This window comes from Lonchura striata, chromosome 7 (assembly GCF_046129695.1).
Source record: "Lonchura striata isolate bLonStr1 chromosome 7, bLonStr1.mat, whole genome shotgun sequence".
In the NCBI taxonomy this organism is placed as follows: Eukaryota; Metazoa; Chordata; class Aves; order Passeriformes; family Estrildidae; genus Lonchura; species Lonchura striata.
In genome coordinates, this window is record NC_134609.1 from 31,998,186 (window position 1) to 32,011,293 (window position 13,108).

Sequence of the window (13,108 nt, forward strand, 5' to 3'; positions counted from 1 at the left end):
GGGATGGTTGGAGTGGCCAGGGCTGCTGCCCCTGCTGCAGGACAGCAGCGCTGCCTGGTTGTGGATCTCCATTTTCAGCAAACACAAGTGGAGTATCACTAAAAAGGGTAAGATGGAGTCTCCTATTCTACAGCCCTGTTTGCTTGTACCACTTTCAATTGGCTTTTAACTCTTCTCATGGAATTTTTATCCTTTTATCTTAAACCAGGTTGTAGTGTCAAGTTTGGTAAAACTGCTGCCCAGTGGAGCACCCCGGTCTAGTGAAAGGTACGTGCCGTGGCAAGGGGTGGGACTGGGTGGGGCAGAACTGGGGGGGCTTTCGGGTCCCAACCCAGGCCCTCCTGGGACTGTTTCTGCCCGGGGCTTTGGGCAGGCCCACATGGGAGCAGCTGTGGGAGCTGCAGGTGAGGGATGGAAGCTGCAGTGGGGAGCTTCAAGTCAGGGACGGGAGCTGCAGTGGGGAGCTGCAGGTCAGGGAAGGGAGCTGCAGCTCAGGGACGGGAGCTGCAGTTGGGAGCTGCAGGTGAGGGAAGGGAGCTGCAGTTGGGAGCTGCAGCTCAGGGACGGGAGCTGCAGTTGGGAGCTGCAGCTCAGGGATGGAAGCTGCAGTTGGGAGCTTCAGGTCAGGGACAGGAGCTGCAGTTGGGAGCTGCAGCTCAGGGTGGGGAGCTGCAGCTCAGGGACGGGAGCTGCAGCTCAGGGTGGGGAGCTGCAGCTCAGGGACAGGAGCTGCAGTGGGGAGCTGCAGCTCAGGGACGGGAGCTGCAGTGGGGAGCTGCAGCTCAGGGACGGGAGCTGCAGCTCAGGGACGCAGGCTCGGCCCTGCTGCTGACCACGCCATGAAATCCCAAGTGCAGCCCAGCAGTGAGGAGTGGGTGAGCAGGAGCCCTGCAGAAGCTCCTGCCCCGGCTGCCCCAGGGGTGTGACCTTTGGGAGGAAGGAGCCCGGGGACAATGGCAGTGACAGGGACACTGTGCTTTAACGTTACCCTTCCCTTCTCCAACCAAAGCCCAGCGTTTGCTCGGCAGGGATCTGCTGCTCCCAGTCCCACAGGAAAAGGAAGCGGCACCGGAGCCTTTGGGGGCTCTGATCCCACCTTTGCTTTTGGCTCCAGCTGAGAGCACAGTTTGGACTGGAGCTTAGGAAGATTTCCTTCCTGGAAGGACTGCCCAGGCCTGGCACCGCTGCCCGGGCAGGGCTGGAGCCCCCATCCCTGGGGGGATTTCACAGCCCTGTGCATGCGGCACGTGGGGACAGGGGCAGGGCTGGCTGGGCAGGGCTGGGGTGGTTGGACCCCACGTGCTCATGGGGCTTTTCCAGCCTCAGCAATTCCATGGTTTCCAGCTCCTCAGGAGCATCACCTCTGTGTGTGTGCAGCGAGTGCAGGTTACCCAGCGCCTGCTGAGGGTTGCTTGATGCTGTTTCCATGGAAACTTCTCAATTCCATGTCAGGAAGTGACCAGTGGGAATGGGGCAGGCAGCGGCCAAGAGCCTCAGCAGCCCCCGGAGAAAGGAATGAGGAACGCCGAGTTCACCAGGAACCTTTTTATTTAAATATATAAAACATGGTATTTTGGCAAACATTCATTTTCTCATTAAATAAGGTAAAATCACTGGAGGGAAAGGCTTTGCATCAGTAAAAACCAAGGAGAAGCCACCCTGTGGTTCATCTGCCCAGGGCTGGGGTCAGGTGCAGATCTATGTGGGACAGGTAAAGCCTGTAAGCGACAGCCTGCGGTAGGTACAGCAGAGAACCTGCAGAAACTGCTGGGGGTTAAATAAATGTCCTGGCAAAAGCAGCTTTTAGTAGGCACTAAATCCAAATTCTACCTCTGAACTAGGACAAACTGATGGAGTTTTACCCACGTGCTCATCTCTTCCCACTGTGTCTCAACACCTTACACCTCCCACCCAAGTGAACTAAGCAACACCTGCCAGAGAAAAGCTGCCCGGGGCGTGAGAGCCCCTGGGCATTCCCGGATCATCTGTAAGGCCACTCGAGTCTGGGCTCATCCCTCCCCGCGGGGCTGCAGGAGCAGTGACAACATTCCCACCTCGGGCACGGGGCGGGCGGGATGGACACGGCCCAGCACAGGGGCTGCTGAAAGCTGGGACTGCTTTAAACACGGAGCTGCTCTAATTCTCAGGTACTTCACTACAAAGCACTAAGGGACATTACAGCATCTGCCACGTGCTCTAGGGTTGATCCAGCAGGGATTGATCCAGAAGGCTCTATGTGACACGGGAGCTCCAGCGTCTCCCTTCCCATTTTTAGGCTAAACTAAAACAGGACACGGACAGGACACACACACGACGGCGCCACGACCAGCTCTGCCTCCTCTGCACCTCCTGCGCTCCAGCTGCGTCTCTCTGCTCCAGCTCACACCCAGGTGCCTCTAGAAGGTGCTGCTGGAAGCCGTGGTGGTCAGGCGCCTCCCGATGTAAATCCTGCAGGCAGGGTCAGAGCACGCTCAGCTCAGCTCAGCCGTGTCTCTGTGCAGGGAACGCCCTCCCTGCCAGGCCACTGCCTCGGGAATTCCGGCAGGAGCAGCAGAACGAAACTGCTCCGGAGCCCAGCCCAGCCCCAGGGACTGCCCTGCCCTGGCACCCCTCCCCAGCTCCAGGCCCAGCACCTGCCCCCCACACTCGTGTGGAAAGGAAACGTCCTCCATCCCTCCCAGGAGGGAATTAAAAAATCTATTCAGTAATTTAAAATAATATTTTTAAATCTCTATCGGTGGAACTTTAAAATCTATTCAGTATTAGATTTTTGCTTTGCTGATCTCCTAGTTGTGAGATTAAGAGTCTCATCTCCAGTGGAGCCAAGTGTTGTGTGACTGCAGTTCCAGTGTACAGAATTCCTCATTTCCCTGCCTCTTAACTGTTCTGAGAAATTGCCAACCAGGGAGAAAATCAGGAAACTTCAACCATCCAGCAATACCATAGGCAAGAAGCACTTCCTGGATAACCATCTCGGACAAAGAGGGAATTGGGACTCAGAACCAGGCCTCAAAGAAAGCAGGTAAAAAAAAATCTACTTTTTTTTTTTTTGTCCAATTGAACCTTACCCTAGTCCAATGGCCAGCAGGTGAGAGAGCAGCAGGGATGGGAGGAAAACCTTGAGGAATTCTGCAGAGAATATCCCCCCTTTCTTCATGACGCTGGTGTTCCTCATGCTGAGCGTGGCTGTGCGCCGGGGGTGCTTGAAGAGGAACTCCCTGGATTTGGGGAAGGAATGTCAGGCGTGTGCTCAGGCTGGAGAAGCTGCAGGAGCTCTCCCAGCAGCTGTGGCAGCACTCACTTGGGTGGGATGTTCTCGGGCCGGCTGGACCAGTCCCAGATCCAATCCGCGTTCTTCCTCAGCAGCCGCTCCACCTCCCGCCTCCTCTCCAGGAAATCCTCCTCAGACTGCAACCAGGGGGCACCCAGTCAGCACAGCTGGCACAGCTGGCACAGCTGGGAGCTGCCAGAGCTCCTGCTGCAGCCAGGACCACTGCCCAGGCCTGCCCGACAGCCACCTGCCCACCCCTTCCCACCCCTTCCGGGAAGTGTTCACATCCCAGAGCAGGGGGATGCATCCCCGGAGTGGGGTGAGAATGGCAAAGACCAGATCCCAGATCCCACATCTCCCATATCCCATATGTGCCTGAGACAACACTGCCCTGGCAGTGAAATCCCAGAGCCCATGCACTGAGCCAAAATATTCCCAGATCCCAGCCCTGATGGACACTGGGCACAGGGACTCCTGCCCTATCCCAGATCCCAGCCCTGATGGACACTGGGCACAGGGACTCCTGCCCTATCCCAGCCCTGATGGACACTGGGCACAGGGACTCCTGCCCTATCCCAGATCCCAGATCCCAGCCCGATGGACACTGGGCACAGGGACTCCTGCCCTATCCCAGATCCCAGCCCTGATGGACACTGGGCACAGGGACTCCTGCCCTATCCCAGATCCCAGCCCGATGGACACTGGGCACAGGGACTCCTGGCCACGCTCACAGCTGGCAGATGTCACTGGCAGTCCCAGTGCCAGTCCCTGGGCCGTGCTGGGCAGGCAGGTGAGCCTGGCCAGGTGTGTGCTCACAGAACAAGCCCCAGCCCCAGCTCTGGAGCAGCTACAGCACAAACGCTGAGTCAGGGCACAGCTCCATTCCACACAGCCCAGGCCTTGGGATAAAAATAGATCCTGCTCCCAGAATTCCAGCAGCTCTTGATGCACACACACACGAGATGGAAATAAAACTGTCCAGGCAGCTGGAATTCTGATAGCTTTCTAACTTGGGGTTATTTGTTCTCAGAGTCTAAATAATGATCTTTAAACAGCTGAAGGGTGTTTCTGACAATATAAAATAATAATTTCCAGTAATAATTAACTTGCAGTACCACGTTTAGCTAACCTAAAGCTGAGTCCTTGGAGTCTGGCAGAAGCTGTAGAAATGATGCAGAAAAATTCACTTCCTTGAAATACTTCCTTCCTCAAAATGTTTTGCGAGTCATTTTTTTCATATTAAAAGCTAATTTATTACACTCAAGACTTCAGATTTCAGCCTGTCATCCTGCAATAAGCCCTGTATTGATTAAATATGGTCAATGTACATCCTTTCCCCCACTCTTGTTGCAAATGTGTTTATTCATTTCCTTTGCAAGGTAAACAAACCTACAAAGTGAAATCAGAAAGAGGGAGTTTTCAAAGCAGCAGGTATTCAGGTTTGGTATTAATTGTTAAAATACCTGGAATCAAAGCTATGGCAGGGCTTGGAAACTGTATTTTTGGCTGCCATATTTAAGTGACTCTAGAAATTCTTGATGCTGTTGAAATATCTTTTAAAACTCCTACCGAATTGGTGGGGGATGTAGGAAATGCACCCTGTCGGCAGCCACAGGGAGAGGGAAAATCCTTCTGAAAAGCCTCAGTTCCAGATTGGAAAGACAAACCAAAAGAGCCCAGGTGTCAGGAGCAAACACAGGCAGCCCGGGTCTGCCAGGGTTGCTGTGAGCTGTGGAAGTGTCTGCTTCCACTGCTCCTGCCCAAAGCATGGGGAGGCAGAGCTCCCCTCTCCCACAGCAGGGTGAGGCTCTTACCTGGAAGCTGTTCTTCTCCCCACTGCTGTGGCTCTCTATCTCCAGAGCTCTGTGGCTGTCCTGGGGGGTCTGGGAGCGAGGAGGGCTGCACGGGACACAAGCACCAGCAAAGGAGGAGGTGAGCTGTTCTGTGACCCCTGGAGCTGGGCACCTTCTGCCCAGGAGTGCCCCGACCGTGCCCGGGGCACCGCCACCACAGCCACTGCTCTGATCCCCACGCTGTGCCCACACTGCTGGGGGCTGGCACTTCCACAGAAACAACGGCAGCAAACGAGCAGTGGCAGCGGGGTTTGGTCTGAATCCCTCTGGCCAGGCCAGGCCAGGCCAGGCCGTTCCACGTCCCACTGTGGAGTGTGAGTCCTGGAGCTTGGCTCTTGCAAACACAATTTAGGCTGCAGAGCTCCCAGCCCATCAGAACCCAGCAGAGGCATTAATGGCGCTGCCTGCCCGCCTGCCCCAGGGCTGAGCTGCCGTGTGGCACTCCTGCACTCTGCTCTGCTCTCTGAGCACACACGCACACACGTGTTCACGTGGAAACACACAGAAAGCACGCACCCGTGCACGCTGTGTTCGTACAAACAGGCAGCTGCTGTCAATGCACTCGTGCAGCACTTCTGCCTCCGGGACATCCAGACGTCCTTGGCACCCCGTGGTGACCTTGGCAGTGCCCGCCCTGTGCCCAGCAGAGCCCCCGGCTCACCTGTCACAGTGGGAGCTCTCCCTGGAGCTGCTCCTGCCCGACTCGTGCTGGGCATCCAGCAGGATCTTCTCCATGTCCCCGTTGTGGATGGACAGCGAGGCTGGCACCTGCTCCTGGCTCCCTGCAGACACCGAGCTGCCACTGCCACTGCCACTGCCATTGCTGCTGAAGTGCAGCTCCACCCAGGACCCTGCTGGGCAGAAAGCAGAGCTCAGCCCCACAGCCCGAGGGGTTTGCTGCAGAGAGCCAGAGCCTGGGGCTGTCCCAGAGCCCGGGGCTGTCTCTGACCCCGGGGCTGTCCCTGACCCTGGAGCTCTCCCTGACCCCGGGACTGTCCCTGGGGCTCTCCCTGACCCCGGGACTCTCCCTGACCCTGGAGCTCTCCCTGACCCCGGGCTATCCAGAGTGACACTTCAGGGACACAGGCCAGCCCTGCCTCCCAGCTCATAAACAGCACGGAATGCAAAGTGCAGGCAGTCGAGCTGGGAAGGCTCACAGGGCTGGGAAGCAGCTGCTCACTAGTACATTGTGCTTCTCTCTGCACATACAGATCTTTTATTTTGGGATATGTTCAACTTTTATTGTTCAACATAGGTGGCAATCAAAATAATCTCAAGGACTTCTGCTGCCAAAGTTCAGTTATTCATTTATTGAAATTATTTTGGGCTCCAGAGCCCGGGGAGTGTTTAGTGCAGCCTTTTTTCAGTCCCATTTGTAGGTGCTGCTGTTAAGCAACTGCGGCTGTGTGGCAAGGGCTGTCATGGGTTTGCTCCTAGCAGTATATTTAACACGGTCACATGGGCTTTGTTTTCCTAAGGGAGCGAATAACAACTCCCTCCTGGGCAGGGACAGCTCACTGCAGGGCCTGGAGCTGCTCCCTCCCTATAGAATCCTGGAATGCTTTGGGTTGGAAGGGACCCCAAATCCACCCAGTGCCCCCTGCCATGGCAGGGACACCTCCCACTGTCCCAGCTGCTCCAGCCGCAGTGTCCAGCCTGGCCCTGGGCACTGCCAGGGATCCAGGGGCAGCCACAGCTGCTCTGGGAATTCCATCCTGTGCCAGGGCTGCCCACCCTGCCAGGGAACAATTCCCAATTCCCAATCTCCCATCCAGCCCTGCCCCTGGCAGTGGGAACCATTCCCTGTGTCCTGTCCCTCCAGCCCCCCAGAAATGTGCTCAGGGAACAGAAAACACCCAAGTTACACAAAAGCCAGAGGAACCCCACTATGGAACAGATGGGACCCAGCCCCAGCAGTGCACAGGGAACAGAGCAGCAGGACAGGAGCAGGAGGGCAGTGGGAATTCCCTGGATTCTGGGCAAGGATGTCTAAGGAATCAGCAGGGAAAGAGAGACAGTACAGTGGTGCTCAGGGAACAAAGGCACAGCAGGAACAGCTGGAGCTGCAGGTCCCTCCCCAGCTATCCAGCAGCACAGGGGTTTAGCGGGAAGCAGGAACATCCCACCAGCAAAGACATCCCAGATATCCTGTCTGGAAACTCCAAAATCCAAAGGCAACAGCACAAGGCCGAACTGCCTCATGTGCAGGAACAACCTGAGTATCTCCATCCTAAATACAGAGACCACCATCTGGACAGCCAAAGCACCACAAAACCTGCTGCATAAAAACATTCCAGGCCACCGAGTTTGGAAGAGACGCTGTTCTCCAAAACGCCTTTTCCTTTACAGCTGTTTGTTGTTGTTTGGGACTTTTCCCCTCCACGTGACAGTGCCTGGTATGTGGCAGGGAATCAGGGAATACGTTCAGCGCCAGGCAAACCCTTCCCTACCCTTCCCCGAAATTTATGGAAGCTCAGGTTGTTACCAAAGAACCATCACAACCAGAGCTCAAATTAAGGCTTTATCTGCCGAAATCGTACTGGGTACAGCGCTGGGAATGCAGGATAAAGCACGGAGAGGACTGGGATTGCTGCAGCAAGAGGACAGAAGATGGGGTTTACAATTTTCCCTTTTTTCCTTCTCCTGTTGGACACTCCTCAGAGGAAGGCTGTGCCGGAGCAGGAACAGGCTGTGATACGGCCATTTGAAGATAAAAGCAGCCGTGTTTTTATGGAAACAAACAGAGCGAAGGCCAGGAGAGGCGATGCATCCCGGGATGGACTCGGGACAGAGGAGTCTGTCACGATATCCCGGCCTAGGACACACATGCGAGCACAGACAGCGCTGGAAAGCTTCATTCCCTTAGGACACAGCTTGCAGCGCTGGGAAGGGAGCAGCAGAACGCCCGGAACGATGGGAACGGCCCTGAGAGCGCCAGCCCCGCACTCTGGCTGCGCTGGGCTTCTCCCTTCCCGGCGAGTCCGCGTTATCCCACACCTGATCCCCCGGGACACGGCGCGATGGACCCGCACGTCTGCCAACGCAACCGGCCAATATCGCGACACAGCGGTGCCCGCGGTGCCCGGGCGGTGCCCGCGGTGCCCGGGCGGTGCCCGCGGTGCCCGCGGTGCCCGGGCGGTGCCCGCGGTGCCCGGGCGGTGCCCGCGGTGCCCGCGGTGCCCGCGGCGCCGCCGCCCCGGCCTTACCCTGCAGGTTCTCCTCCTGAGGGCTCTGTCGCGACATGGCGGGCGGGCTGCCGGGCACGCACTGACCGCGCGCCGCCCGCGCCGCCGCTCACCGCCCCGCTGACGTCAGCGCCGCGCCGCCCGCCCATTGGCCAGCGCCGCGGGCGGGGCGGAGGCGGGGCGGGGCGGAGGCGTGGGGGGCGCGCGCTCCCTCAGCGCCCTCACCGCGGCCGCCATGATGGCGGGGAGGGAGCGGGCGCGGCGGGGAGACGGGAGAGCGGGGACGGCTCCCGCGGGATCCCTGCGAAACACCGCTCATAACCCCGCAGGATCCCTGCAAAGCATCCCTCATAGCTCCCGCAGGATCCCTGCGAAACATCCCTCATAGCCTCGCAGGATCCCTGCGAAACATCCCTCATAGCTCCCGCAGGATCCCTGCGAAACATCCCTTATAGCCTCGCAGGATCCCTGCGAAACACCCGTCATAGACTCTCAGGATCCCTGCGAAACATCCCTCATAGCCTCGCAGGATCCCTGCAAAGCATCCCTCACAGCCCGCGCAGGATCCCTGCAAAGCATCCCTCACAGCCCCCGCAGGATCCCTGCGAAACATCCCTCATAGCCTCGCAGGATCCCTGCGAAACACCCGTCATAGACTCTCAGGATCCCTGCGAAATATCCCTCATAGCCTCGCAGGATCCCTGCAAAGCATCCCTCATAGCTCCCGCAGGATCCCTGCGAAACATCCCTCATAGCCCCCCTAGGATAATCGTCATGATCCCCGCAGGATCCCCGCAGGACATCCCTCATAACCCCGCAGGATCCCTGCAGGACGCCCCTCACAGCCCCCGCAGGGCATCCCTCATAATCCCGCAGGACGCCCCTCACAGCCCCGCAGGATCCCCGCAGGATCCCCTCTCCTCCCGCTCCCTGAGCGCTCCGCACGTCCCGCCCGCCGCGGGGCTCCCGCACGGCGCTTCAGAGTAACACGGGGAACGCGGACACGGGGGGATTGCGAAGGATACACGGAGGGGCTTTCAAAGCATTCACAGAGGGATTTCACAGCAGACACGGAGGGGCTTTCAAAGGATTCACAGAGAGATTTCACAGCAGACACGGAGGGGCTTTCAAAGGATTCACAGAGGGATTTCACAGCAGACACGGAGGGGCTTTCAAAGGATTCACAGAGGGATTTCACAGCAGACACTGAAGGGCTTTCAAAGCAGACACGTCCACCTGTAAAATCACAGCTTGCGGCCGCTAAGCCAGCCCTGACAGTGAATGATACATGGCCTTAAAATAGGTAATAATCACAGCGTGGTTGGGTCGGAAGGGACCCGCAAGCATCATCGAGTCTGACTCTTAGCCCTGCACAGAACAGCCCCAAGAAAATTAATAAATAATAAATAATAATAAATCTTCTCCTTTTGATCTTTAATTGACGTGATGCCATCAGGGCTCTCGACAGCGGGAACCACTTAACTTGTGTTGTTATCTGAAAGCAGATACTGATTTACTGCTGGGACTTTGTAAAGACAAATGCATAAAACCTGATTTTATTTAGCCAAAGTATTAACTCAATCAAAGCATGCAGGCTTTCTCGCCTTGTCAGGAATTGTTTTCACTTGTGCTTTTCTGCAGCCGAGTCACAAAGCCCAAGAGAAATGCATCAGTAAATTACCCGTGAGTTATTGCAAGAGCGAGGAATATTGCTTTGTAGCCTCCCAGAAGGACGAGGCCAGGATGTTATGGATGTGGGCATGACACTCTGTGCAGCCGGTGGATAAAGAGGGGGAACGGAACGAGTTCTGCTCTAGTGAGGAGCTCGGGGAAGAGCTGTCCGAGGCAGAAGCAAAGGCCGGGTTTAACAGGATAACCAGGAGCAGGTGCCGCTCTCTGCTCCTCCCGCAGTGCTCTGCTGCTCCCTGCTGCCAGCAGCCTGCCCTCCCTGCTCCCTGCTGCCAGCAGCCTTCCCTCCCTGATGCCAGCAGCCTGCCCTCCCTGCTCCCAGCTCCCTGCTCCCTGCCCTCCCTGCTCCCAGCACCCTGCCCTCCCTGCTCACTGCTCTCCCTGCTGCCAGCAGCCTGCCCTCCCTTCCTGGGCACAGCCGCTCCTCAGGAGGCACAGCAGGTTCTGCACCCCAGAACTGCTCCTCCCCCTCAGCCAGCACTGACTGGAACTGGGGCACAGCAGGTTCTGCACCCCAGAACTGCTCCTCCCCCTCAGCCAGCACTGACTGGAACTGGGGCACAGCAGGTTCTGCACCCCAGAACTGCTCCTCCCCCTCAGCCAGCACTGACTGGAACTGGGGCACAGCAGGTCCTGCACCCCAGAACTGCTCCTCTCCCTCAGCCAGCACTGACTCGGGTCTGAGGAACAGGGGCTCAGCGCTGTGGGCACACAGCAAGGGCTGCCTGCCTCAGGAGGGATGTGGGGATCATGGAACCATGGAACCCCAGGAGGGTTTGGGTTGGGAGGGACCTTAACTCCCCCCCCAGTGCCCCCCTGCCATGGCAGGGACCCCTCCCACTGTCCCAGCTGCTCCAGCCCCAGTGCCCAGCCTGGCCTTGGGCACTGCCAGGGATCCAGGGGCAGCCACAGCTGCTCTTTCATCAGTCATTGGATGAATGCTTTTATTTTCATGTAAAATTTGATGGCAGAAACTTTTGGGTTATTGACAGAAACTCACTGTGCTGTCATCAGGAAGAATAGTGAATTTTCCTGTTGTCGGATGAAGTCTTTGAAAGGTTATCGATTTGTTGCACTGCCCTCTGCACAGCTGGGACTCGCTCTAATCTTATTTACTTGCATGTCACAGACCAATCATGTATTGATTAATTCCATTTAAGCCAGAAACAGTGACCATCTCCTCCACAGAATAACAAAGGCAATGACTGGGGTATGGAGTCACACTTGCTGTTTAGACAGCTTCAGCTTTGTGTTTGGTTTTCAGCCTCTGGGTTGGGCCTGACATGAGGGCTCAGCCCAGCAGTGAGGGTCAGGTATTTCAGGCATTGCACAGAAGTTGTTTGTGATCCCAAACCAGTGATAAACTTGCATTAGTTTAGAAATGGATAGTGTTCACTGACATTTCTTTGGTTTCTTACTAATAAAATTCAAAGTAATCCATCTTCTTCCTAGCAGTACAGTGTGAAACAGTGGGAATTTCAGGACTGATTTGGGAAAATGAGCCTACAACTCCTGCCAGGAGGGGACAGCCAGGGGGTCGGGCTCTGCTCCAGGGAACTGGGACAGGAGGGGAGGGAATGGCCCCAGGCTGGGCAGGGCAGGCTCAGGGTGGGCAGCAGCAGGAATTTCCCCATGGAAAGGAGCTCAGGAACTGGAACTGCCCAGGGAGGGTTGGATCCCCATCCCTGGAGGTGTCCCAGGAACTCCTGGAAGTGGCACTCAGAGCTGGGGACAAGGTGGGGATGGGGCCCAGCTGGGACTCCCTGGGCTGCGAGGGCTTTTCCAGCCCAAATGATTCGGTGATTCCATGACTGCTGCTCTCCTGTGCAGACCCAGGCTCAAACCCCGCTGAAATCTGAGCGCTCCGTCTCCATCCCACCGAGGGTTGGTCATTGACCTCCCTGGCTGCCCCTGGAAATCGAGCCGTGCCTGTATTTCATGCTGAGCATTTCTCAGAATCAGGTTCATCATTAACCACCCAGCTGCTCCTGGTCCTGTCCACGCTGCTGCTGCTCGCCCAGGCTGTGACATGGGACACGAGGAGCCTTAAGGTCCCCTGCAGCCCAAACCCTGTGGGATTTGCCGACTCTCTGATTTTATTGCACTGGAGCATTAATAAAGAAGCTGTGTGTGGTGTGGCCGCTGCCGTGGCGGGGCCGTGCCGTGTCCCGGGCCGTGTCTGTCACGTTCCTCAGCCGTCCCCACACACCCTGTGCTGTTCTGTGGTGGCTGCACAGGGGATTGATCCTGCCCGCCCTGAGCTCAGTGCCACAGGGAGCTCAGGACCTGTGCTGGCACAGCTGGACAGGGACGAGCCAGGGCTCAAACCCAGAGTGCTGCTGGTTTGCTTCTGTCTTACAGTGGAAAAAACTCCGACCTCTTCCAGTGTGAATCAGAAAAGCAGAGCATGAAAATCCCTTCAGCTCATCTTTACTTACTAACTTCAGGGTTTTTAAGTCCATTCCCATTTTTGTACAGCTCAGCCCATGGAAGCTGCCAGAGGAATGTTCCTCCTGAGCACTTGCCAGCCAGAAAACAAACCCCAATTCTTTGAGTGATGCAAACCACTGCTGGGCTCTTGCTGTAGGTCACTTACAACACTGCCCACAACGTGACTTGTTTTGCTTACAAACTCCCACAAAGTGCTGCAATTCAGCTCTAAAAATAGAAACCAGCTTTATTTGTCCCAGAGCTGCTGTTGTCACAGCTCTCAGAGGCACTGCCAGTCCTGTTGTCTCCAAGTGCCCCTCGTGTCCCTTTGGCAAAGGAGAATTGAACCACCAGCAGGAGCAGACAGGGAGAACACAGCATTGGGGATCCACAACAAGAGGAACAAGCTTCTAAGGAATCTGGTTAGCAGGGGCATGCTTCTTGTCCTGCACAGTTGTGAGCTTTGGATGGAGGGAAAATGAAGATTTTCAGTGGAAAGCTCCAGATAATTAGCTGTTGTTTAAGGGGGAAAACTTTCTAAACTGAAACTGTGCTCCAGGGGAGGTTTCTGCTTCCCAGCCCTGCACTCAGATCACTCTGTCATTCCTGTCAGCAGTTCATGGATATACAGCAGGAACAGTTCCCACTCTTCTTCCCAGTCTTCATGTCCAGAAAACACA

The 13,108-nt window shown here is 56.5% G+C and overlaps 1 protein-coding gene across 1 annotated transcript; it reads right to left on the reverse strand.

Moving 5' to 3' along the window:
- Positions 1-1,530: 1,530 nt before the first annotated feature.
- On the reverse strand, positions 1,531-8,441 carry BNIP3 (BCL2 interacting protein 3). Its single transcript, XM_021550069.1, has 6 exons — positions 8,331-8,441; positions 5,786-5,975; positions 5,086-5,170; positions 3,302-3,408; positions 3,069-3,218; positions 1,531-2,448 (listed from the first exon to the last, which is right to left on the reverse strand). The coding sequence occupies exons 1-6, from the start codon at positions 8,365-8,367 to the stop codon at positions 2,397-2,399; spliced, it is 621 nt and encodes a 206-aa protein (XP_021405744.1). The 5' UTR covers positions 8,368-8,441; the 3' UTR covers positions 1,531-2,396.
- Positions 8,442-13,108: the final 4,667 nt, after the last annotated feature.

Coding starts and splice junctions, on each gene's coding strand:
- BNIP3 (XM_021550069.1), bottom strand. CDS start 8,367: ATGTCGCGACAGAGCCCTCAGGAGGAGAACCTGCAGG. Junction 3,219..3,301: donor CCCGAGAACATCCCACCCAA/GTGAGTGCTGCC, acceptor CCCCAAATCCAG/GGAGTTCCTCTTCAAGCACC. Junction 2,449..3,068: donor CTGCTGGCCATTGGACTAGG/GTAAGGTTCAAT, acceptor CCCTGCCTGCAG/GATTTACATCGGGAGGCGCC.